Here is a 24,219-nt window from a genome sequence, read left to right on the forward strand (position 1 = left end):
CTTGTTTATACTGTATTATTGACTGTATGTTTGTTTTACTCCATGTGTAACTCTGTGTCGTTGTATGTGTCGAACTGCTTTGCTTTATCTTGGCCAGGTCGCAATTGTAAATGAGAACTTGTTCTCAACTTGCCTACCTGGTTAAATAAAGGTGAAAAAAAATTGAGTTTCACATGTAGATTGCAGAACTGGGTTCAAATACTATTTGTTTTCTTTCAAATACAGTACATAAGCTGCCCTTGGTTGAGCTTTTGCCTGGTGTAATGGAACCAGATAGCCCCAAAAGTGAACCTTGGTATACTATAGGAGATCAGTATAGGATAAGGTAGGCCGTCATTGTAAATAAGAAATTGTTCTTAACTGACTTAAATAAAAGAGAAATAAAAAAATAAAAAGGTTGTGGCTGTAGAGATACAGATTCCCAAAAGGCAGTTTGGTGTTAGCAATTGACAGGTGAGGTGACAATACAAGCTCTGCAATGGCCCTACAGAATACAGATAGATATGGCTTGATGGCCTCTGTCGATGGACCCTGAAATGTTTGACCCCTGCTGTTTTCTTTTAGAGAGATACCAATTATTTTAGTGCATGCCTTTAAGTGTCAAGGCCAATGCTAGTGTTTGTGAGGCCAAGGCCAGGAGAGGCGGGAGACAAATCACCTTCTGTCCTCAGTTCTGTTGACCTGATTTCAACGCTTGTAAAGGAGCATTGCACCTCTCCTTTATAGGTAGAAACACACACGCACGCACGCACGCACGCACGCACGCACGCACACACACACACACACACACACACACATACGCACGCATACACTCAAACACACTACTTATTTCAATGGGTCATTGTGTCTCGTGGAAAATGTGTCATGTCTGAATATGTGGAATTCCACGTTAACAGAATGATGCTGAGACTCAATAAAAAAACAGTGATTGCAAAGTGTAACAAACCATACAACTCTAAGGACTACTTTAAACAATTTCCACTGAAAATCTTACAAAAACACTTTTACTTAAAGAACAGTGCAAACATGTTGGTACAGAATGACGTTTTTTTTATGTGACCTGGTTTTCCCAAAACTCTGCAGAAAGAATGGCATGTCAGCCATGATATGACACCTTGAGTTGTAAAAAAATATAGATATTATTTAGGTTATTGAACTACAGTAAGTGAAGTGGATTTACACAGAATGATGGTAAAATAATGGCATCATGGGTCCCTGATCTGTACTACCCAGAAGTGTTTAATAATTATGAATGTCGTTCTCTTTATGGTGATGTATCCTGAATAGGTACACAAAGGTTGAAAAGTGTAATATCACCCTTTGCATGTTTCAGTATTATTCTTAGAGCCCGACCGATGTATTGGTTCACCGAAATTATCGTCCAATATTGTCATTTTAGAAAATATATCGGTATCGGACAATAATTCCACGATAATTGATATTCAATAGAAAGGATGAAAAAAAGGGTATCTCATGCTTATCTGAACACGCCATTCTCATGACGTGTCATTATTGAAACAATGTAAGATATCAACATTTGAAGTATATTTCTTGGACAATTGCTCTTTTGGATGGCAATTTATAAGAACACTGTGTGGAAAATGAAACCTTTACATTTTCCCTCTGTTAAACAGTGTATCAACAGATATATCAGTAACGGTAAGTTTTGTCCCCCCCAAAAATATTAATCGTATCGGACCCAAATAATTAATTAATATAATTAATTAATATAATTAATTTACACGGGCTATTATTCAAATGAAATTAAATAATGAATTATACTCTAATGTGCTCTACTGTACTGTAATGTACTAAACTCTACTATACAGTACTGAAATGTACTGACCTACTTTACTTTTCTTTACTGTACTGGGCTCTACTGTCATTTGCTGTACTGTGCTGTCCAAACTTGTGGAACAGACGTCTATGGTGGTTCAGATTTGGACCGACCAAATTTCCACTACTTTTCAACGTCCGTGGACGTCCGGTGTCGGCCGGTGCGTGAGGGGGCTGGTTACTGTAAATGGAAAGAGAGGGGGCTCATGGGTAGGTGTCAGTAAGATCCGGGAGAGGTGACATTAACTGGAGAGTGAGAAAGGCAGAGAGAGAGGGGGGTTGTCCAGACTATTTTTAAACTCTTGCTTTGACCACCACTCAACAGAAAGAGAAAGAAAACAGTTATGAGCTGATGTTAGGCGTCAAATCCCTGTCTCATCCCGTCAGCCTAAATTACCTTCTGTCTTTGTGTGTGTGTGTATGTTAGGTGACCCAACTGTGGTTTGTGGCTACTATTGTTTCAGATTTTTTGGGTCATTCTGTTACCGATTTGGTAACAGAATTAAGTGTTTTTATCACTTATAAACCAAGTTGTTACATAAAAACACTGTAACAAATTGGTAGGTCTACCTTTACATGTAACTTATGTGAACTTACATTATCCCTGAGAGCGCTGTCAGAAATTAGAGTATATCTTAAAGATATGTGGGGTTTTGGTAACAGAATGACACTAGGTAATAGTTCTTAAACTTACAGAGTGCAAATCATTTCTGCAAAACAAAATAGAAATGTTGATATGAGTTGGCAGGGTTATGTATTTAGAATGCCTTTTAAGACTTTTTCTGCTCAATGTTTTTCTAAGACCCATTTTCCATTTGTTTGACTAGAAATCAAAGCCCTATCCCTACTTGGATGGACAATGTTTAACATTTTCATATATGCCTTCATTAAAAAAAATATATATAGACCCTTTTTCATTTGACACCTAATTTGATGTGCTCCTTTGAACATCACGTTAGTGGTCATGGGGCCTTTTACCTGGAAATTCAAAAATATTTTTTGGAAATATTTAACTTTCACACATTAACAAGTCCAATATAGCAAATGAAAGATACACATCTTGTTAATCTACCCATCCTTAAAATGTTTTACAGCGAAAACACCACCAAATCCCCAAAAACACACAGCCATTTTTCCCAGCCAAAGATAGAGTCACAAAAGCAGAAATAGAGATAAAATTAATCACTAACCTTTGATAATCTTCATCAGATGACACTCATAGGACATAGGACATTCCGCAATAAATCGTTGTTTTGTTCGATAATGTCCATTACTAGTGTCCAATTAGCTACTTTTGCTAGCACGTTTAGTTCACATGTCCAAAAGCTGGCGCGAAAACTTCAAAAAGTGATATTCCAGGTCGAATAAACTGGTCAAATCTTCAGGATGTTATTATCATATATATCCAATAACATTCCAACCGGAGCATTCATTTTTGTCTACAGAGTAATGGAACGCTTGGCAATATCATGAGAAATGCGCCTGACCAGGAACTGGCATTCTGCCAGACCATTGACTCAAATAGCTGCCATCCGGCCCCACATCACACTAGAGGCTTCATTCCACGTTCTACTGACTGTTGACATCTAGTGGAAGGCGTAGGAAGTGCGAACAGATCCATATCTTACTGGGATGTGAATAGGCGATGAGTTGAAAATCAACCAGCCCCAGAACTTCCTGTTTGGAATTTTGCCTGCCATATGAGTTCTGTTATACTCACAGACATAATTCAAACAGTTTTAGAAACTTCAGAGTGTTTTCTATCCAATAGTAATAATAATATGCATATATTAGCATCTGGGACAGAGTAGGTTAAATGCGGACACATTTCAGTTGAATGCATTCAGTTTTACAACTGACTAGGTATCTCTCTCCCTCCTCCTCTTTATGGACACTATGCGTGTCCATAGTGAACTGCCTCCTACTCTGTCCCAGATGCTAATATATGCATATTATTATTACTATTGGATAGAAAACACTCTGAAGTTTCTAAAACTGTTTGAATTATGTCTGTGAGTATAACAGAACTCATATGGCAGGCAAAATTCCAAACAGGAAGTTCTGGGGCTGGTTGATTTTCAACTCATCGCCTATTCACATCCCAGTAAGATATGGATCTGTTCGCACTCATCCAAAATGAAAATGCTGCCCCCTATCCCTAAAAAGTTAACTACCAATTGAGGAGAAAAAGGGAGAGATTTTTTTTTTTAAATACTGTAATGATAAAATACCTTGATTATGAGAGGGAGGGAGTGAGTGAGGTAGAGGGGAGGGAGGGAGGATACTAAGGAGTTAACACTGACGGGTGAGGTGAGATAAGGGCCTCCCCCCTCCTGTTGCCACGGAAATCACGTCTCCTGTGGCAATGACACGACTAACAGCGCTCTCAGGGTCGAGGAGGCTGTCGTGACTGAAGTGTGTGTGTATGTGTTTTATTATGTGTGTGTGTGTGTGTGTGTTACAAACCACACCACTATACCGATTGTAAAAGGATGTGTGTGTGCATGCGTGTTCGTGTGTGTTTCAGCATGAGTGTGCATATCAGGTCATACCTCTGCACCAGTTAAACTGTATCAGATCTTCATTCACATCCACATCACGCAGCACCCAGGGAGAACTCTCCTAGATATCTCTCGCTCCCTCCTCCCCTTCCTTCTTCCCTAACTCCCTCTATCTTGCCCTTCTCGGTGATTTCGCTCTCTCTCTTTTTCCAACCCTTTCATTCTATCTCCCTCATTCTCCTCCCACCATATCCACCCAACCTACATCTAGCATTTTCTTAGCAATAAAGCTGTGTAGAGCGGGTGTAGGTGTGCATGTGTGAAGTGTGTACGTGCGTGTGTGTGTTCTGCAGTCCTCTCTGGTTTTACAGCCTTTATAGCCGTCTACAGCCATGTCTTATTGAGCAGTCTAATGTTCATCTACCTTTGGACTTTCAGACTGTGGCTCTGCCACGCACCACACACACGCGCCACAAACACACACACACACAGGTTCGCCGATGTGAACATTGCTTAATGCAAATGGCCGGGCAGATTAACACACACGCCCTCCGCCAAACTTCCCCTATATAATTGCATTGCTGTTATGTCAATCTCTCTCTTTCCCTCTCTCTGTGTATGTTTGTGAACAAATATGTCCATTGTAATCATTATAGATACCCATATAAAAAGAACAAGGTCTAATTATGTTATACGTATGCTTCAGTGTATTCTCATGTTTGCATGTGTATGTGTGTGTATGCTCTCTGCGTATCTCTCTTGCTCGTTTGTCCTCTGCCTATTAATAAAACTACAGCTACATGAGAGGATGTGGTCACCATAGCGCAGTTTCCTCCTACGCAAGGTGTTGTGTGAGTGTGTGTTTGTTTTCTCTGAAAAGGACGAATGAATTGTGCCATTTGTAGAATGCCAATGTCAAGTTCTCCACAAACACACACACACACACCCATAAACACACACACACACACACACACAGACACACACAGACACACAGACACACACACACACACACACACACACACACACACACACACACACACACACACACACACACACACACACACACACACACACAGGAACACACACACACAAACACGTAGGAGCACACACACACACAGGAGCATGCACAAACACACAGTACTTCTAAGTGTGTTAAACCAAAATCTAAAAATGGCACAGGAAATTTCCTTTTCAGTTGTGAGTGAGGAATATTTTTACTGGGTAAGGTGGACAGAAGGTGAACAGGTGTGTGTGTGTGTGTGTGTGTGTGTGTGTGTGTGCTTTAGCCCAGACGTGGGCTAACATTGAAGTTCTCTTGTCACCATGGCAACTCGGCGTGCCATCGGATGGTCATGGACCTCTTCACTGTGATTGTGTGTGTGTGTGTCTGTGTGTGTGTTTGTCTGTGTGTGTGTGAAGGGTTAAAGTGATGGTGTATCTGACATTTACAAATGACTGCACCACTCTTCTCCTTTCTCTTCTCCTCCCTCCCTCTCTCTAGCCCCCGTTTTCTCTCTGCCACCATCAGCCCAGAGCCTTATAAGGTTCTATGTTAGTCCGTTGGCTCTGCCCCCCTCTACAGGAGAAGAGGAGTAGGTGCAGGCTTATTCCAAATCAGTTCCCTTTTTTTTCTTCTCACCTTTATTTAACCAGGTAGGCTAGTTGAGAACAAGTTCTCATTTGCAACTGCGACCTGGCCAAGATAAAGCATAGCAGTTCGACACATACAACAACACAGAGTTACACATGGAATGAACAAAACGTAGTCAATAATACAGTAGAAAAAAAAGAAAACAAATATATACAGTGAGTGCAAATAAGGTCAAATAAGGGAGTTAAGGCAATAAATAGTCCATGGTGGCGAAGCAATTACAATATGGCAATTAAACACTGGAATGGTAGATGTGCAAAAGATGGATGTGCAAGTAGAGATACTGTGGTGCAAAAGGAGCAAAATAAATAAATACTGTATGGGGATTTGGTGGGCTGTATACAGATGGGCTATGAACAGGTGCAGTGATCTGTGAGCTGCTCTGACAGCTGGTTCTTAAAGCTAGTGAGGGAGATGGAAATCTCCAGCTTCAGTGATTTTTGCAGTTCATTCCAGTCAGTGGCAGCAGAGAACTGGAAGGAAAGGCGACCAAAGAAGGAATTGGCTTTGGGGGTGACCAGTGAGATATACCTGCTGGAGCGTGTGCTACGAGTGGGTGCTGCTATGGTGACCAGCGAGCTGGGATAGGGCGGGGCTTTACCTAGCAGAGACTTGTAGATAACCTGTAGCCAGTTGGTTTGGCGACGAGTATGAAGCGAAGGCCAGCCAACGAGAGCGTTTAGAAAAGTGTATCCTAACTTCTAACCTGACCTCTACTTAAGTACACGTTTCACTTAGTCTCCCATTGACATCAATGCATCACTAAGTGAAAATGTTTATTTAAGTGGATTCGCTAAAGAGAGATTATCTTTAGGTTGTGTAAGAGATAAGGAGAGACAGGGAGATGAAGGGGAGTGAAAGGGGGTAGGTAGTGTGTTATTAAGACAAGGAGAGAGACAGGTGGATTTCCAGATGGAAAGAGAGAGTGATGGAGGGAACGGGAGAGGAAATTGACACAATAGAAAGCTATAGGAAGAAAGACAGAAGGAGTGAGAGTGGGAGAGAGAAAAAGTGTGGGGAGGGGGAGAGAAGGCATATTTATTTATTTATAAGGGACAATGCACATTAATCAAGAACAATATTACAATAATGTAACATCCATGTAAATGTGCCGGGGTTAGCCAAAAGCTAATATGCACCCGTAGTCCCAGGGCAGGTAAGGACAATCACACAGCCACAATACAAATACATTACATCCAATACAATATAATTAGAACAACAATGTATTCGTGAAGAAAAAACACTATCATCAACTGTCGTCTTACGTATGAGGAGCCACAGATAACTCATGTGTACAGGTTTGGATAGATTTTAGTCATGTTTTCAATTTAAATGTAAAAGTACAATAATCAGTGCAGTTTCAGCTCTAACAGAGAAGGCAGATTGACCAAGTTTACTGTGTCGAGAAGGGACAATACAATACCATCCCCCTCTATTAAAAAAAAATGTTTTATTGAATATCCGAAACATACAATACACTTGCAGTGAAGCCGCTCAACAACTACATCATACCATTCATCCAACAGACTCCCATTCAGAGCGACACACAGAGCATCCAGGGTCAATGCCCTGCTCAAGGGCACGTTGGCAGATCTCCCACCAGGCCAAAAAACGTGAACCAAAACCCTCCAAGACCCCCCCCCCCCCCCCCCCCCCCCACACACACACACACACACACACAGTTCCCCCCAATGCACCAACAACCAAAATAATGAACTAAAGAGAAAAAAGGAAAAGACAGAAGAAAACAGCAAAAATAATACAAATATATTACAAAATTAAATACTTTTAAAGCAAAGGACATCAAGGGTAACTAAAATCATAACTGTCATGTATTGTCATGTTGTGTCTTGTTTCTGTCCTTTCCCTTCACCCTGTCTCCCTCTGCTGGTCGTTATTAGGTTACCTTTTCTCCCCCTCTTTCCCCCAGCTGTTCCTTGTCTCCTCCTAACTACCTCGTCACCCCTTTTCCCACCTGTTCCCTTTTTCCCTCTGATTAGTCCCCTATATCTCTCTCTGTTTTTGTTCCTGTCTTTGTCGGATTCTTGTTTGTGTTTTTCATGCCTGAACCAGACTATCGTCATGTTTGCTGCAACCTTGTCCTGTCCTGTCGGAATCTGCCGGTCCATCTGAGCCTACCTATGTTTTGTTATTAAAGAAGTTCTGTTTACGTTAAATCGCTTTTGGGTCCTCATTCACGCACCGTAACAGAAGAATCCGACCAAGAATGGACCCAGCGACTTCGGATCCTCTCCACTCAGCCGTCGAGATCCAGGGAGCGATGCTAGGCAGACACGAGCAGGAATTGTCTGCTGCTCGACATGCCGTTGAGACCCTGGCCACCCAAGTCTCCAACCTCACAGAACAGGTTCACCATCTCCGCCTCGATCCACCGGCCACTTCCAGGGCTTTCGAATCTCCGGAGCCCAGAATCAATAACCCGCCGTGTTACTCTGGGGAGCCCACTGAATGCCGCTCGTTCCTCACCCAGTGTGATATTGTGTTTTCTCTCCAGCCCAACACTTACTCCAGGAGCACTGCTCGTGTCGCCTACGTCATATCTCTCCTTACTGGACGGGCTCGTGAGTGGGGCACGGCAATCTGGGAGGCAAGGGCTGAGTGTACTAACCAGTATCAGGACTTTAAGGAGGAGATGATACGGGTTTTTGATCGATCTGTTTTTGGGGAGGAGGCTTCCAGGGCCCTGTCTTCCCTATGTCAAGGTAATCGATCCATAACAGACTACTCTATTGAGTTTCGCACTCTTGCTGCCTCCAGTGGCTGGAACGAGCCGGCTTTGCTCGCTCGTTTTCTGGAGGGTCTCCGCGCAGAGGTAAAGGATGAGATTCTCTCCCGGGAGGTTCCTTCCAGCGTGGATTCCTTGATTGAACTCGCTATTCGCATTGAGCGACGGGTTGATCTTCGTCACCGAGCTCGTGGAAAGGAGCTCGCGTTCTCCGTTGCCCCCCTCTCCGCATCACTACCATCTTCCTCTGCCGGCTCGGGTGCTGAGCCTATGCAGCTGGGAGGTATCCGCATCTCGACTAAGGAGAGGGAACGGAGAATCACCAACCGCCTCTGTCTCTATTGCGGTTCTGCTGGTCATTTTGTCACTTCATGTCCAGTAAAAGCCAGAGCTCATCAGTAAGCGGAGGGCTACTGGTGAGCGCTACTACTCCTGTCTCTCCTTCAAGATCCTGCACTACCTTGTCGGTCCATCTACGCTGGACCGGTTCGTCAGCTTCCTGCAGTGCCTTAATAGACTCTGGGGCGGAGGGCTGTTTTATGGACGAGACCTGGGCTCGGGAACATGACATTCCTCTCAGACAGTTAAGGGAGTCCACGGCCTTGTTCGCCCTGGATGGTAGTCCTCTCCCCAGGATTCAGCGTGAGACGCTACCTTTAACCCTCACTGTTTCTGGTAATCATAGCGAAACCATTTCTTTTTTAATTTTTCGTTCACCTTTTACACCTGTTGTTTTGGGCCATCCCTGGCTAGTTTGTCATAATCCTTCCATTAATTGGTCTAGTAATTCTATCCTCTCCTGGAACGTCTCTTGTCATGTGAAATGTTTAATGTCTGCTATCCCTCCTGTTTCCTCTGTCTCTTCTTCACAGGAGGAGCCTGGTGATTTGACAGGGGTGCCGGAGGAATATCACGATCTGCGCACGGTGTTCAGTCGGTCCAGGGCCACCTCTCTTCCCCCACACCGGTCGTATGATTGTAGTATTGATCTCCTTCCGGGAACCACTCCCCCCCGGGGTAGACTATACTCTCTGTCGGCTCCCGAACGTAAGGCTCTCGAAGATTATTTGTCTGTAGCTCTTGCCGCCGGTACCATAGTCCCCTCCTCCTCTCCCGCCGGAGCGGGGTTTTTTTTTGTTAAGAAGAAGGACGGGTCCCTGCGCCCCTGCATAGATTATCGAGGGCTGAATGACATAACAGTGAAGAATCGTTATCCGCTTCCTCTTATGTCTTCAGCCTTCGAGATCCTGCAGGGAGCCAGGTTTTTCACTAAGTTGGACCTTCGTAACGCTTACCATCTCGTGCGCATCAGGGAGGGGGACGAGTGGAAGACGGCGTTTAACACTCCGTTAGGGCACTTTGAATACCGGGTTCTTCCTTTCGGCCTCGCTAACGCTCCAGCTGTCTTTCAGGCATTAGTCAATGATGTCCTGAGAGACATGCTGAACATCTTTGTTTTCGTTTACCTTGACGATATCCTGATTTTTTCACCGTCACTCCAGATTCATGTTCAGCACGTTCGACGTGTCCTCCAGCGCCTTTTAGAGAATTGTCTTTTTGTGAAGGCTGAGAAGTGCTCTTTTCATGCCTCCTCCGTCACATTTCTCGGTTCTGTTATTTCCGCTGAAGGCATTAAGATGGATCCCGCTAAGGTCCAAGCTGTCATTGATTGGCCCGTCCCTAAGTCACGCGTCGAGCTGCAGCGCTTTCTCGGCTTCGCGAACTTCTATCGTCGTTTCATCCGTAATTTCGGTCAGGTGGCAGCTCCTCTCACAGCCCTTACTTCTGTCAAGACGTGCTTTAAGTGGTCCGTTTCCGCCCAGGGAGCTTTTGATCTCCTCAAGAATCGTTTTACATCCGCACCTATCCTTGTTACACCTGACGTCACTAGACAGTTCGTTGTCGAGGTTGACGCGTCAGAGGTGGGCGTGGGAGCCATTCTTTCTCAGCGCTCCCTCTCTGACGACAAGGTCCACCCTTGCGCGTATTTTTCTCATCGCCTGTCGCCGTCGGAACGTAACTATGATGTGGGAAACCGCGAACTGCTCGCCATCCGCTTAGCCCTAGGCGAATGGCGACAGTGGTTGGAGGGGGCGACCGTTCCTTTTGTCGTTTGGACTGACCATAGGAACCTTGAGTACATCCGTTCTGCCAAACGACTTAATGCGCGTCAGGCGCGCTGGGCGCTGTTTTTCGCTCGTTTCGAGTTCGTGATTTCTTATCGTCCGGGCTCTAAGAACACCAAGCCTGATGCTTTATCTCGTCTCTTCAGTTCTTCAGTAGCCTCCACTGACCCCGAGGGGATTCTCCCTGAGGGGCGTGTTGTCGGGTTGACTGTCTGGGGAATTGAGAGGCAGGTAAAGCAAGCACTCACTCAAACTCCGTCGCCGCGCGCTTGTCCTAGGAACCTTCTTTTCGTTCCCGTTCCTACTCGTCTGGCCGTTCTTCAGTGGGCTCACTCTGCCAAGTTAGCCGGCCATCCTGGCGTTCGGGGTACGCTTGCTTCCATTCGCCAGCGTTTTTGGTGGCCCACCCGGGAGCATGACACGCGTCGCATCGTGGCTGCTTGTTCGGTCTGCGCGCAGACTAAGTCCGGTAACTCCCCTCCTGCCGGCCGTCTCAGGCCGCTTCCCATTCCCTCTCGACCGTGGTCTCACATCGCCTTAGATTTTGTCACCGGACTGCCTTCGTCAGCGGGGAAGACTGTTATTCTTACGGTTGTCGACAGGTTCTCTAAGGCGGCTCATTTTATTCCCCTTGCTAAGCTTCCTTCTGCTAAAGAGACGGCACAAATCATCATCGAGAATGTTTTCAGAATTCATGGCCTTCCGTCAGACGTCGTTTCGGACAGAGGTCCGCAATTCACGTCTCAATTTTGGAGGGAGTTTTGCCGTTTGATTGGGGCTTCCGTCAGTCTCTCTTCCGGCTTTCACCCCCAGTCTAACGGTCAAGCAGAACGGGCCAATCAGACTATTGGTCGCATCTTACGCAGTCTTTCTTTTCGCAACCCTGCGTCTTGGTCAGAACAGCTCCCCTGGGCAGAATACGCCCACAACTCGCTTCCTTCGTCTGCGACCGGGCTATCTCCTTTTCAGAGTAGCCTCGGGTACCAGCCTCCGCTGTTCTCATCTCAGTTCGCCGAGTCCAGCGTCCCCTCCGCTCAGGCTTTTGTCCAACGTTGCGAGCGCACCTGGAAGAGGGTCAGGTCTGCACTTTGCCGTTATAGGGCGCAGACTGTGAGAGCTGCTAATAAGCGTAGAACTAAGAGTCCTAGATATTGTCGCGGTCAGAGAGTTTGGCTCTCCACTCAGAACCTTCCCCTTAAGACCGCTTCTCGCAAGCTGACCCCGCGGTTCATTGGTCCGTTCCGTATTTCTCGGATCATTAATCCTGTCGCAGTGCGACTTCTTCTTCCGCGATATCTTCGTCGCGTCCACCCGGTCTTCCATGTCTCCTGTGTCAAGCCCGTTCTTCGCGCCCCCGCTCGTCTTCCCCCCCCCCCCCCATCCTTGTCGAGGGCGCACCCATCTACAGGGTCCGTAGGATTTTGGACATGCGTCCTCGGGGCCGTGGTCATCAGTACCTAGTAGATTGGGAGGGGTACGGTCCTGAGGAGAGGAGTTGGGTTCCCTCTCGGGACGTGCTGGACCGTGCGCTGATCGATGATTTCCTCCGTTGCCGCCAGGTTTCCTCCTCGAGTGCGCCAGGAGGCGCTCGGTGAGTGGGGGGGTACTGTCATGTATTGTCATGTTGTGTCTTGTTTCTGTCCTTTCCCTTCACCCTGTCTCCCTCTGCTGGTCGTTATTAGGTTACCTTTTCTCCCCCTCTTTCCCCCAGCTGTTCCTTGTCTCCTCCTAACTACCTCGTCACCCCTTTTCCCACCTGTTCCCTTTTTCCCTCTGATTAGTCCCCTATATCTCTCTCTGTTTTTGTTCCTGTCTTTGTCGGATTCTTGTTTGTGTTTTTCATGCCTGAACCAGACTATCGTCATGTTTGCTGCAACCTTGTCCTGTCCTGTCGGAATCTGCCGGTCCATCTGAGCCTACCTATGTTTTGTTATTAAAGAAGTTCTGTTTACGTTAATTCGCTTTTGGGTCCTCATTCACGCACCGTAACAATAACAGCAATGCCAATTGTATATGTTTGTGTGCCTGGCACTATTACATGTATGTGTGTGTTCTTGTATGTGTTTATTTAAATGAGAGTGTGTGTATATGCATGTGTGTATAAACACCTGCACGGCATCAACCGGCATTAGTTGTAAAAACACTGTCCCTCAGTGTCATTCAAACATACTTTTTATTATGTTTTTTTTTTTACTTAAAAAACAAACAACTTTTATCTTTGACCATCATTCTAACTCCCGCACAGCAACTCCACTCCCACTTGACTCCAATTTCACATCCCAACCCTCAGCTTCCCTCAGCCCATCCCATCTATCTCTGCTGGCCACCCACCTCGGGTTTCTATGCAACACATATCTTTCAACTATGCTGTGATGTTTAACGTACAATTTCAATCCAACTAATCGAATAGAATCAACAGATTGCGAGTTGAAGATAAATACTTTTACTAAGAGTATTAGTATATTAGTAATTGACTGACCCGGTCTCTCCAGATCTCTTAATAGAGTACTATTCAATTTTAGATCAATGCATTTTCAGCCATTCCTGAACTTGAGACCAGAAACAGGCTACCTGAGGGCAATACCAAAATAAATGGTCTATTGATTCTGTATCCTCACAACAAAATCTGCAGAGCTTTTATGCCCCAAATTTTCAACATTTTGTTGGTGGCAAGAATTCTATATAATTACTTTAGCTGAAAAGCACAAAGTCTTGAATCTTGCGTTGTTTAATATATTAACTCATACGGTACATCCAAAATCTCTTCCCAACTATTTTGCAATCTGTTTGGCACAGTTGTCAACATCCTGGTCCTCAAATGAAACTCGTATATTTTCCTATTTATGCTATTTTTATTCCTCCGCCAGTTTTGATCCTTAATATTGGACAGACAGACCAGTTCCCTTGATTTTCTTAGAGAAGTAGATACAGACAGTTTTGTCTTTATTTAAATGCAGGCAAGAATCAGTCATCCATTAAGAAACGTGTACCATAGCTTCAGTTAACTTGTTAACAAATTGTCTGTTTTTTGAGTGTAATGTACATACAGGGCTGTATCATCTGCATACATCTGCATGTTAACTTGTGGGCAAGCAAGTGGGAGATCATTTATATACTGTAGATGGTAAACAGAAGGGTGCCTAATATTGACCCTTGTGGGACCCCAATGTTATAGTAAAGAGAGTCTGACTGAGTGTCCCCCAGACTAACCCTTTGGCTTCTATTTGTCAGATAGGAATACATCCAACTAATGGCTTCAGCCAACACATTACGGGGGGGATAGTTTGGATAAGGAGACCGCATTATACTTTAAAGTATCAAAGGCCTTTTTAAGATCTAAAAAGGCTGTGCCGACTTCACCAGATATGTCTTGTTTAGATTTAATGCACTCCAGAAAATAGCAATTGGCTGTTTCGGTAAAATGGTTGGAATGGAATTTTTCCAGCAATTGTTAACAGACAGATTATTTCACTTATAATTCACTTTATCACAATTCCAGTAGGTCAGAAGTTTACATACACTAAGTTGACACACTAAACGCCAGAAGGTACCACGTTCATCTGTACAAACAATAGTACGCAAGTATAAACACCATGGGACCATGCAGCTGTCATCCCGCTCAGGAAGGAGATGCGTTCTGTCTCCTAGAGTTGAACATACTTTGATGCGAAATGTGCAAATCAATCCCAGAACAACAGCAAAGGACCTTGTGAAGATGCTGGAGGAAACAGGTACAAAAGTATCTATATCCACAGTAAAACAAGTCCTATATGGACATAACCTAAAAGGCCGCTCAGCAAGAAAGAAGCCACTGCTCCAAAACCGCCATAAAAAAAACAGACTACGGTTTGGAACTGCACACAAAGATCGCACTTTTTGGAGAAATGTCTGATGAAACAAAAATAGAACTGTTTGACCATAATGACCATCGTTATGTTTGGAGGAAAAATGGGGAGGCTTGCAAGCCGAAGAACACCGTCCCAACCACGAAGCACGGGAGTGGCAACATCATGTTGTGGGGTTGCTTTGCTGCAAGAGGGACTGGTGCACTTCATAAAATAGATGGCATCATGAGGAAGGGAATTTATGTGGATATATTGAAGCAACATCTCAAGACACCAGTCAGAAAGTTGAAGCTTGGTTGCAAATGGGTCTTCCAAATTGACAATGACCCCAAGCATACTTCAAAAGTTGTGGCAAAATGCCTTAAGGACAACAAAGTCAAGGTATTGGAGTGGCCATCACAAAGCCCTGACCTCAATCCCATTGAACATTTCTGGGCAGAACTGTAAAAGCGTGTGCGAGCAAGGAGGCCTACAAATCTGACTCGGTTACACCAGCTCTGTCATGAGGAATGGGACAAAATTCACCCAACGTATTGTGGGAAGCTTGTGGAAGCTTGTGGAAGCTACCCAAAATGTTTGACCCAAGTTAAACAATTTAAAGGCAATGCTATCAAATACTAATTGAGTGTATGTACATTTCTGACCCACTGGGAATGTGATGAAAGAAATAAAAGATTAAATAAATCATTCCCTCTTGTATTATTCTGACATTTCACATTCTTAAAGTATAGTGGTGATCCTAACTGACCTAAAACAGGGAATTTTTACTTGGATTAAATGTCAGGATTGTGAAAAACTGAGTTTAAATGTACTTGGCTGAGGTGTACGTAAACTTCCGACTTCAACTATATCTTTCAGCTACTTTTGATAGCACTGGAAGAGTGCTTTTAGGTTGGTAATTTTTCACCGTTGTTTGGTCACCAGATTTTAAGCAGGTATCACTGCTGCAGACTTCTAAGCATTGGGGAAGAACCTATATTTGATGGACAGAGATGGTCAGAGAATATTTGTGTGTCTTCGGGAATACAGTCTCTAGACCAAATCATATTTTTTTCTAGAGTTTCCGAAGAAGCTATAGTACTAGTACTGTCCACTGCTGACGCTGAGATTTCAGGAATTCTGAATATTGGTTTATTATTGTCCGTGGGAGTGAGAACTGTGGTCTTGGTTGAACATCCTTGAGCCAGTTCCCTGACAGAGTCAACAAAAAAAATGTTAAAGGTGCCACCACATGAAATTGGAGTCTTGAATTAGAATCCCATTAACCTTTCTTTCAGGATGTTTTATGGACTTTTCAGCTCCTCTCCCTGTTAGTTTGTTGAGATTTTCACCAAATCACTTTGCCGTTTTCTTTTGCGTCATTGATCAGTCTAAGAACTCTGCTTTTGATTTTGTTTTTATTCCTAACCACCTTATTTCTCAGTGATGTGAATATACGTCTGGCATCATTCTGACCAGACTTCAGTGCTTTTTTCAAGGAAAGATCCCGTTTTCTCATCTGTCTCCAGAGGTCCTCACTGATTCATGGTAGGGAGGTTTGACTACTTGACTTATATTGACATTTCCTGGTAAAAGAGGTATTCACTTAGTCAATAGCTGACATAAATGTTCTGTATCCAGACTCTGGGTCTTCATTGCATAACAGATCAGACCAGTCAATTTGACTTATAGCTGCATTGTAGTTACTCTGCTCACTTTTTAAGATTTTTTCTATCATACTGTTGCACATTGATATCGTTCTTAAATCTCTTTTTAGTGAGCTTTCTAACCACAATTTAGCATTATGGTCATATATGACTGTTAGTAAGTTAATGGACATAGTTATTCGATCAGGTATGTTAGTGAACAGCAGATCAATTTGAGTCTGGGATGTCTGTGTTTCTTTAGTTGGTCCTTGTATTGTCAGGTTGAAATGGTCTGTGATTCCTGATTGTTTTCCTGTAAATTTTGTTTTCACAGTTTATATTGAAATCGCCCATGAAGATGATATACTTCTTATGATCACATTTTTTAAGCATGGCATTTAGATTATCATAAAACAAGGTATCAGATGTTAGTGGTCGATATAATCCAATAATTGTGAAAGACATATGAGGGGGAGGAAGACATTCAGCCCCATACTGTACATTCACGGTCATTGACATCCATATGATACGATTGCATTTAAAGTTATTTTTCATGTTCATAAACAATCCACCCCCTCTGCCCTCTCCCCTGTCTCTCCTGAATATGGAATATCTAGGGACATTAAAGGTGGAAATAGGAGAATATTTATTCAGTGATGTCTCAGAGAAACAGAAAAAAATCAAGATTGGAGTCAGTCAATTAATGTTCCACCTGTTCACTCTTAGGAATAATGCTACAAATATTCACATGACCTCCTAATATTCCTTTAGGTTTGGGATGAGTGTCACAGAGCATTTTAGTCTGATTATTGGTTTGAAAAAGTTCATGGTACAATGTTTTCTGATAGCAGGATTAGGGAGACTGAGTTTCTGTCTCAAAGGCGGGTTTTGTTTGGGACATGTATTAAGAGTTTTCATTAAAATGTGAATATCTGCAGATTCCTCATTCTCTTGAAAATACATGTCAGTGACAGAGGTTATACTCACATACTAAGAATGTCCTTCTCTGAACCAGGTAATATAGGCTACTCAAATCTAGATGATTTCAATCATTCATGTTCCACCATTCATTAATAATTTCGTTCTGGATGGCAAATTAGGGGGACTTTTCTCCACTTCTCCTAGGAATATATCCTCCATATCAGCCTTCTTTTCTGCTGGTGTCCTAACTACAGACTCTGATGGGGAGATTCGTACCCTAGGCCTCTTGGGCATTTGTTTATAATGGATTGTTTGAATAAAGGCCAGCATTGATGTTTGGCTGCTTTTTTTAAAAATTCCCCAGTGAGTTGCACCGCATTTGGGGTTGCACCGCGTTTTCCATTAGGTTATGATTGTCACTGGTCTCAGTAGCCACTTTCCCAGCTTCATTTAGAAAATGTTTCCTCTTATTCTTCTTCTTTTTGCACCTTATGTATTCCAGTGTAGGAAGACTGTACTCTATCATCTCCTGGCCCCCTCTAGAGTGGGATTATGTCTCCTAGTCATGTCTACGTGCAGGTCCGTCATAAAACACTTTGATCCAGTGAGGGCCAATCTTTACAAACCCTGTGATTGGAGTGATGGGGGCTGCTTCAACATATACAAAACAATCTGCATTGGAGCAGCCTCATCACCCTCCCCACCACCTTACATCCAGCTTTTGCCAGAAACTCAGTCACAACACTACCATCTGCTGATTCAGGTAGTTCTTTATTTGTAACTGGAATGGAGTTCTGGTCAGACGTGCGTGACTTCAAACTGAAAGGATTATTCTCTTTGAACGCAATACGTTTTCCTCCGACTGTTAATTCCTCTGATCAGAAGTGTTGTCCGTGCTTGCACGTACTCTCTGTACTAACCTCAAGTAGTTTGGATGAATTTCATGTATGAGATGGTGGCAGAGCTCTTCCTCCTTAATGGGGTTGGCTATGGCCTCCTCCTTCTTCAGCACGTCTCTCGCCATGATAAAAAGAGGTAAAAACAGTCTCCTTTGTGGCATTTCGTCCCAGATCCTTGCTCCAGGTCTAATTTCCTTGACATCAGTTTCTGCGTCGCTAGAGAGAGCCACAACTGCAGCAGCCATTTTAATTGTTGTGTTAATGTTTAAATGAATTTGTTTAACATTGAAATGTATCAGCATTATACAGTGAAGATACTTCTTACTCAAGGATTGATTGATCCTCCAATAGATTAGCTGGATTCAGTGTTCTCCAGCAGTTGAAGCTTCTTGGTTGGGCTGAATACTAGACAAAGGAGATGTCAAAACATAACAAAACAAAATATGGATATATCTTTCTAGACCTTGGTCAATAAATCCCACCAAAACACTATTTTTTATTTATTTTTTATTAAAAGGCATCCAATAATTCACCTGCCCACAATTTTCCAGAGAGAGAAGGGGAGATAGCGAGAGAGAAGCTCCCCCAGAGAAGCCAGCAGAACAGCCTACCCAGACCCCAACACAACAATGGGATAGACAACCCACCAACCCAACAGACACCCTCCCTCTTAATAGCCCCCCTGTCAGCTCCTCTGATTGCTCTCTTGACAACCCACACACATCCACTGAGGACACACAAAAGCCAGAGATTGTGCTCCTCGTTGACTCAAATGGCAAATATATTCAAGAGGAATAACTTTTTCCCAAACACCAAATAGCTAAGCTCTGGTGCTCGAACACTAGACATGCCCTGGAGCTGTTGTCAGAGGACAGACTAGGGTCCTCCAGCCACATAATTCACACGGACACAAATTACCTGAGGGCCCAGCAGGAAAGGGTGGCCACAGCACTCAAGGGAGTGATTGAAAAAGCTTCTTATGCTTTCCCCAACACACAAGTGGTTATCTTCACCCTGATACCACAAAAATACTTTCACCCTGCCACCATACAGCAGGTGAATACAAGCATTTCGCGAGACTGTGCCTCAAAACCTAATGTCTACCTGGCCCACCACTCCACCCTGGACATTAACAGCCTTTATGACCAGGTCCACCTCTACAAGGCAGCCATCCCAACTTTTGCCAGGACCCTGAAGGACATCACCCTGAACAGTAGCCCCAGATCCTCACACAGGAGAAATGGACACCCCGCCCAGACCAGCGAGACACCCTCCCAGACCTGCAAGACCCCTCCTGAAAGACCTGCACTGAGAGAACCCATGCCAAGAGGATCTACACCCAGACCACAGCATCACAAGCCACACCCCAACCAGCTAAGACCACCCCAAGCAAACCCTTGCCACACTCTATATAGGCCCCCCAATATCAGACCTATATCCCCGTCTGCCCACCCCATGCTCCCTGCCCCTGCAGCAAGAACCTCAGGGCATATGCCCAGGCAGTGAGTAGATCAACAGGCACAACCCCCACTATTACACCTGCCCATCTCCCATCCTGCAACCTAAGAGGTATGTATCAGATGCTCAACATGCTCTGCTCACAGCTACTATGATGGTCCGGGCCTAAACCACACAAAAACAACACTAGACACTATGGAACACAAAGCTTTTACTATCCCATCCTAGAATATACAAGGTCTGAGGTCATCTGCTTTTGGCCTAAAGAGCAGGAATCCAGACTTCATCAAATACATTTAATGTACAGACATTGTCAGCTCATCTCTTGGTAGTGTTACTGTAGACTACTTTATCACTGACTTCAACCCAGAGTCTCTTAGAGCGTTCACAGTCAGTCCTATCAGATCACAGAAAAATCTCACTCACAGAGGCCCATTATCAGCAACCATCCCTCCTGTGTTCCAATGGCACCTTGTGTTAGCTAAAAGGCTAATTGATCATTAGAAAACCCTTTTGCAATTATGTTAGCACAGCTGAAAACTGTTGTTCTGATTAAAGAAGTAATAAAACTGGCCTTCTTTAGACTAGTTGAGTATCTGGAGCATCAGCATTTGTGGGTTCGATTACAGGCTCAAAATGGCCAGAAACAAAGAACTTTCTTCTGAAACTCATCTATGTTCTGAGAAATGAAGGCTATTCCATGTGAGAAATTGCCAAGAAACTGAAGATCTCGTACAACGCTGTGTACTACTCCCTTCACAGAACAGCGCAAACTGGCCCTAACCAGAATAGAAAGAGGAGTGGGAGGCCCCGGTTCACAACTGAGCAAGAGGACAAGTACATTAGAGTGTCTAGTTTGAGAAACAGACGCCTCACAAGTCCTCAACTGGCAACTTCATTAAACTCTGGGATGCTGGCCTTCTAGGCAGAGTTGCAAATAAAAAGCCGTATCTTAGACTGGCCAATGAAAAGATAAGATTAAGATGGGCAAAAGAACACAGACACTGGACAGAGATATGGCTTTTTCTTTGCAACTCTGTCTAGAAGGTCAGCATCCTGGAGTCGCCTCTTCACTGTTGACGTTGAAACTAGTGTTTTGCGGGTACTGACTGACTGACAAGATCTAACTGACACACTTTACATTTATATTGCGTTTATATTTTTGATCAGTGTAATATCTAACAGAGACAAGATGGGTGTGTGTGTGTGTGTGTTCCCATCTACAGTGTCCAGTCTAACAGGTCCTACCTGTTCTATTTTTAGCTCAGGTCTCCCCTCCCACTTCCTACCTGAATACACACCTTAAAGAGGAAGGTGTGTGTGTGAGAAAGAGAGAGAGAGAGAGAGAATCAAAAGTGTTTGGCAAAGAAAAGAGGTGAACGGGTTGAGATTAAAGAAGGAGAGAGGAAGTGAAAAGGAGGAGGGTAGATGATCTGCATGTCATCCTGGTAAAGGTGTATCCTCTTACACACCTGAGAGGGAGTGCCTTAATCCTAAAGCCCGGAGCAAAAGAGGGAGTATGTAGAAACATTTCTGTTGGATCAGCAGTTAACACAGAGATAATCACCACAACGTTAGACTGTTCAGTCACCAGAGAGAGAGAGAGAACACCGAAGAAGAAAGTGAAGTATTAAAAAGCAAAGAGGACTTCAGTAGTCTTGTTTAGGATTTTGAGAGAGAGGGAGATTGACAGAAAGAGACGAAACAGAGAGAGCGAGACAGAGACAGGCGGAGAAACGTCTGATTCTGTTGTCCTGGTTCCCAGAAAAGTAAAGTGGAAAGTAGTGTCTCCCTATTGTAGTTAACAGGCTACCTGCAAGTGAAGACATCAATGTGCGACAGACAGACCAACAGACACACTGTACAGAGAGGCAGACAGACAGAGAGCCATCATGCCCAGGTGCTGTCCTAGCAGTGTGTGTTGTCTGGCCCCCCTGCTGTTCCACTGTGAGGTGGGGGCAGGACACGGGGACGAGAGCCAACTCAGTCACGGAGACGAACTGGAGACCAGCTACACAGAGAAACCACATAGCTACAACATAGAGGTATGTGTGTGTGTGTGTGTGTGTGTGTGTGTGTGTGTGTGTGTGTGTGTGTGTGTGTGTGTGTGTGTGTGTGTGTGTGTGTGTGTGTGTGTGTGTTGCAGCAGGCCCACTAACAAAGCCCACATGGTTAGATAGGGTTTAATTGGTAGTAAATGTGATTTGTCCTACTTTAATGACTAGACTCGTCTGTCTGTCTGACAAGATCTAACTGACACAGTATGGACTGAGAAAGAGAGAGTGAGGGATGAATGGGTGACTAAGGACTGACAGAGTCTAGAGGAGAGGTTGAGGTAGGGTGAGATAGTTTCGTTTGGTTGTCTATGAGTTACCAGCCTCAAGGGTTGATCTTACACCTCACCTCGTTTACCTACCAGTAAATTGTCTGTCTTTGTTTTCTTTCTCCCTCATTTCTTCTACATCAGTTTCATGTTTATTTGATGCAGTCAGCATTGTTGTTTTAATTTTTATTTTACCTTAATTTAACTAGGCAAGTCGGTTAAGATCAAATTCTTATTTTCAATGACGGCCTAGGAACAGTGGGTTAACTGCCTTGTTCAGGGGCATAACGACAGATTTGTACCTTGCAACCTTTCGGTTACTTGTCCAATGTTCTAACCACGAGGCTACACTGCCGCCCCATGAGCGGCTCGGTTGACTGATATCATGAGCGGAAATGACATAATATTGTTTTACCCAGTTTCATATTGCTCATTCAATGACTGCATCAATTGCCTGAATTCTTACACTGCTCTATCATTCACCACATATTTCAGTCTGAGACTGCCATCATTGAAGTCGTTTGTGGTGACGTCAAAATGAGGGGTGTTGTACAAAACAAATTCATGATCTATTGGATCATCTCTAACCAATCAGAGTAGCGAAGCCAATGACAAACTTTCAAATCTCGGCTTTTACCCACTTGTGTTCTGGCTCTGGCCCAACCTATCGGTTTCTGGGACCAATCAGAGTGGTTAGAATGTTTTTCTGTTCTAGAGAAACGTCATGGAGGTACTCCAATCCAGACTCATTGCGGAGAAGAAATGAACATCTGTGGGTGTAGCAACATTTTTGGCTATGTATCTAGGTGCTATGAATTTTTATAAGACAGTAATAATACTTCCTAAGAAGCAGCTTCAACTTTTTACCAGTTGTCATTATTCCTATTACAGTTTGTCGTCATGTCCCCCCCCCCCCCCCCCCCCCCGTACACATGTACACTCACACACACACACACACACACAGGAAGATAATAAGATGGCCCTACTACACACAAGTACAGCTACAGCTGTTCACACACACACATACAGACACATACAAACTCTGGGAATCAGATTGTGTATGCCTTGATATAGCAATGCATTTGATTTATTGCTGCAACAGAGGTACTTATCTCTCTTATTACTCTCACTGCTACTGAGAGAGAGGAAGATAAATAACATAGGTGAGAGGATGCTCCTTAGTATACAGCATAGAACTGGGAGAAATAGACAGAAAGAGGAAGTGTTCTGTGCCTTACCACTCCTTCTAGCCGTTGTCAACAAGGAGACTAGACACGTTTGTCTAGTCTGTGTCTGTATACATTTCTAATATATGCGTACTCTCTCTCTCTCTCTCTCTCTCTCGCTTTCTTTCTCCCAGTCTTGCCATCTCTCTCCAACACACACACACATATAGGTCATTCCCTTGTATGCATGCCCAGACTCCGATGAGCCAAACACTTTTATCAGGGGATCATTGTTGAAAAGATTAGAGAGAGTTAAGCCCTATGAAGGACACCGCAATTGTTTAAAGGGGAATGGAAACACGTCAGGAAGTAAAGCTGAGCAAAGCGATGTATTCAATCCACTAATACTAAACATGTACTGGTAACATATATATTATATATAGTTGAAGCATTATGATCTTGATCGTTTATTAGAGGTATGGATAGCGCCATCTTGAATTGGTAAGAGTGAGCAATGAATGATGTAAATGTGATTTTTTAGTTTTTCATTTGTAAGAAATTAGCAAACATTTCTTGAAACCTGTTTTTATCAAGGCACAAGGCGAGACCCAAATGCAGACACAGGAGGCAGATGGGTGGAGTCTTACCATGTTTATTAATCCAAAGGGGTAGGCAAGAGAATGGTCGTGGACAGGCAAAACCAGATCAAGAGTCCAGGAGGTACAGAGTGGCATACAGGCTCGTGGTCAAGGCAGGCAGAATGGTCAGGCAAGCAGGTACAAAGTCCAGAAACAGGTAAGGGTCAAAACTAGGAGGACTAGAAAAAGGAGAATGCAAAAAGCAGGAGAACGGGAAAAGTGCTGGTTGACTTGGAAATATACAAGATGAACTGGCACAGAGAGACAGGAAACACAGGGATAAATACACTGGGGGAAATAAGCGACACCTGGAGAGGGTGGAGACAATCACAAGGACAGGTGACACAGATCAGGGCGTGACAGTACCCCCCCCCCCCCCCACACTCCACCTGGCGTCCTACCCGAGCGCAGACCTGGCTGCCTGTGCTATCGGCGGTGGAAATCGGCAATGAGTGCAAGATGTCTTTAGCAGGAACCCAGCACC

The 24,219-nt window shown here is 44.0% G+C and overlaps 1 protein-coding gene across 5 annotated transcripts in view; it reads left to right on the forward strand.

Moving 5' to 3' along the window:
• The window catches only part of si:dkey-172j4.3 (diacylglycerol kinase delta), a 109,264-nt gene that overhangs the window by 34,893 nt on the left and 50,152 nt on the right, over nt 1-24,219 (forward strand). The window contains exon 1 of one of the 5 annotated variants that reach the window (XM_036957733.2): nt 20,653-21,653. The exons of the other annotated variants lie outside the window; for them this stretch is intronic. Coding sequence (XP_036813628.2) covers nt 21,501-21,653 — 153 coding nt within the window. The 5' untranslated portion in view covers nt 20,653-21,500. Of the gene's footprint in view, nt 1-20,652; nt 21,654-24,219 lie in introns of those variants that run through there. 5 annotated transcript variants of the gene reach the window in all.

Source organism: Oncorhynchus mykiss, chromosome 21 (genome assembly GCF_057628025.1).
Source record: "Oncorhynchus mykiss isolate SJ-2025 chromosome 21, ASM5762802v1, whole genome shotgun sequence".
Taxonomy (NCBI): Eukaryota; Metazoa; Chordata; class Actinopteri; order Salmoniformes; family Salmonidae; genus Oncorhynchus; species Oncorhynchus mykiss.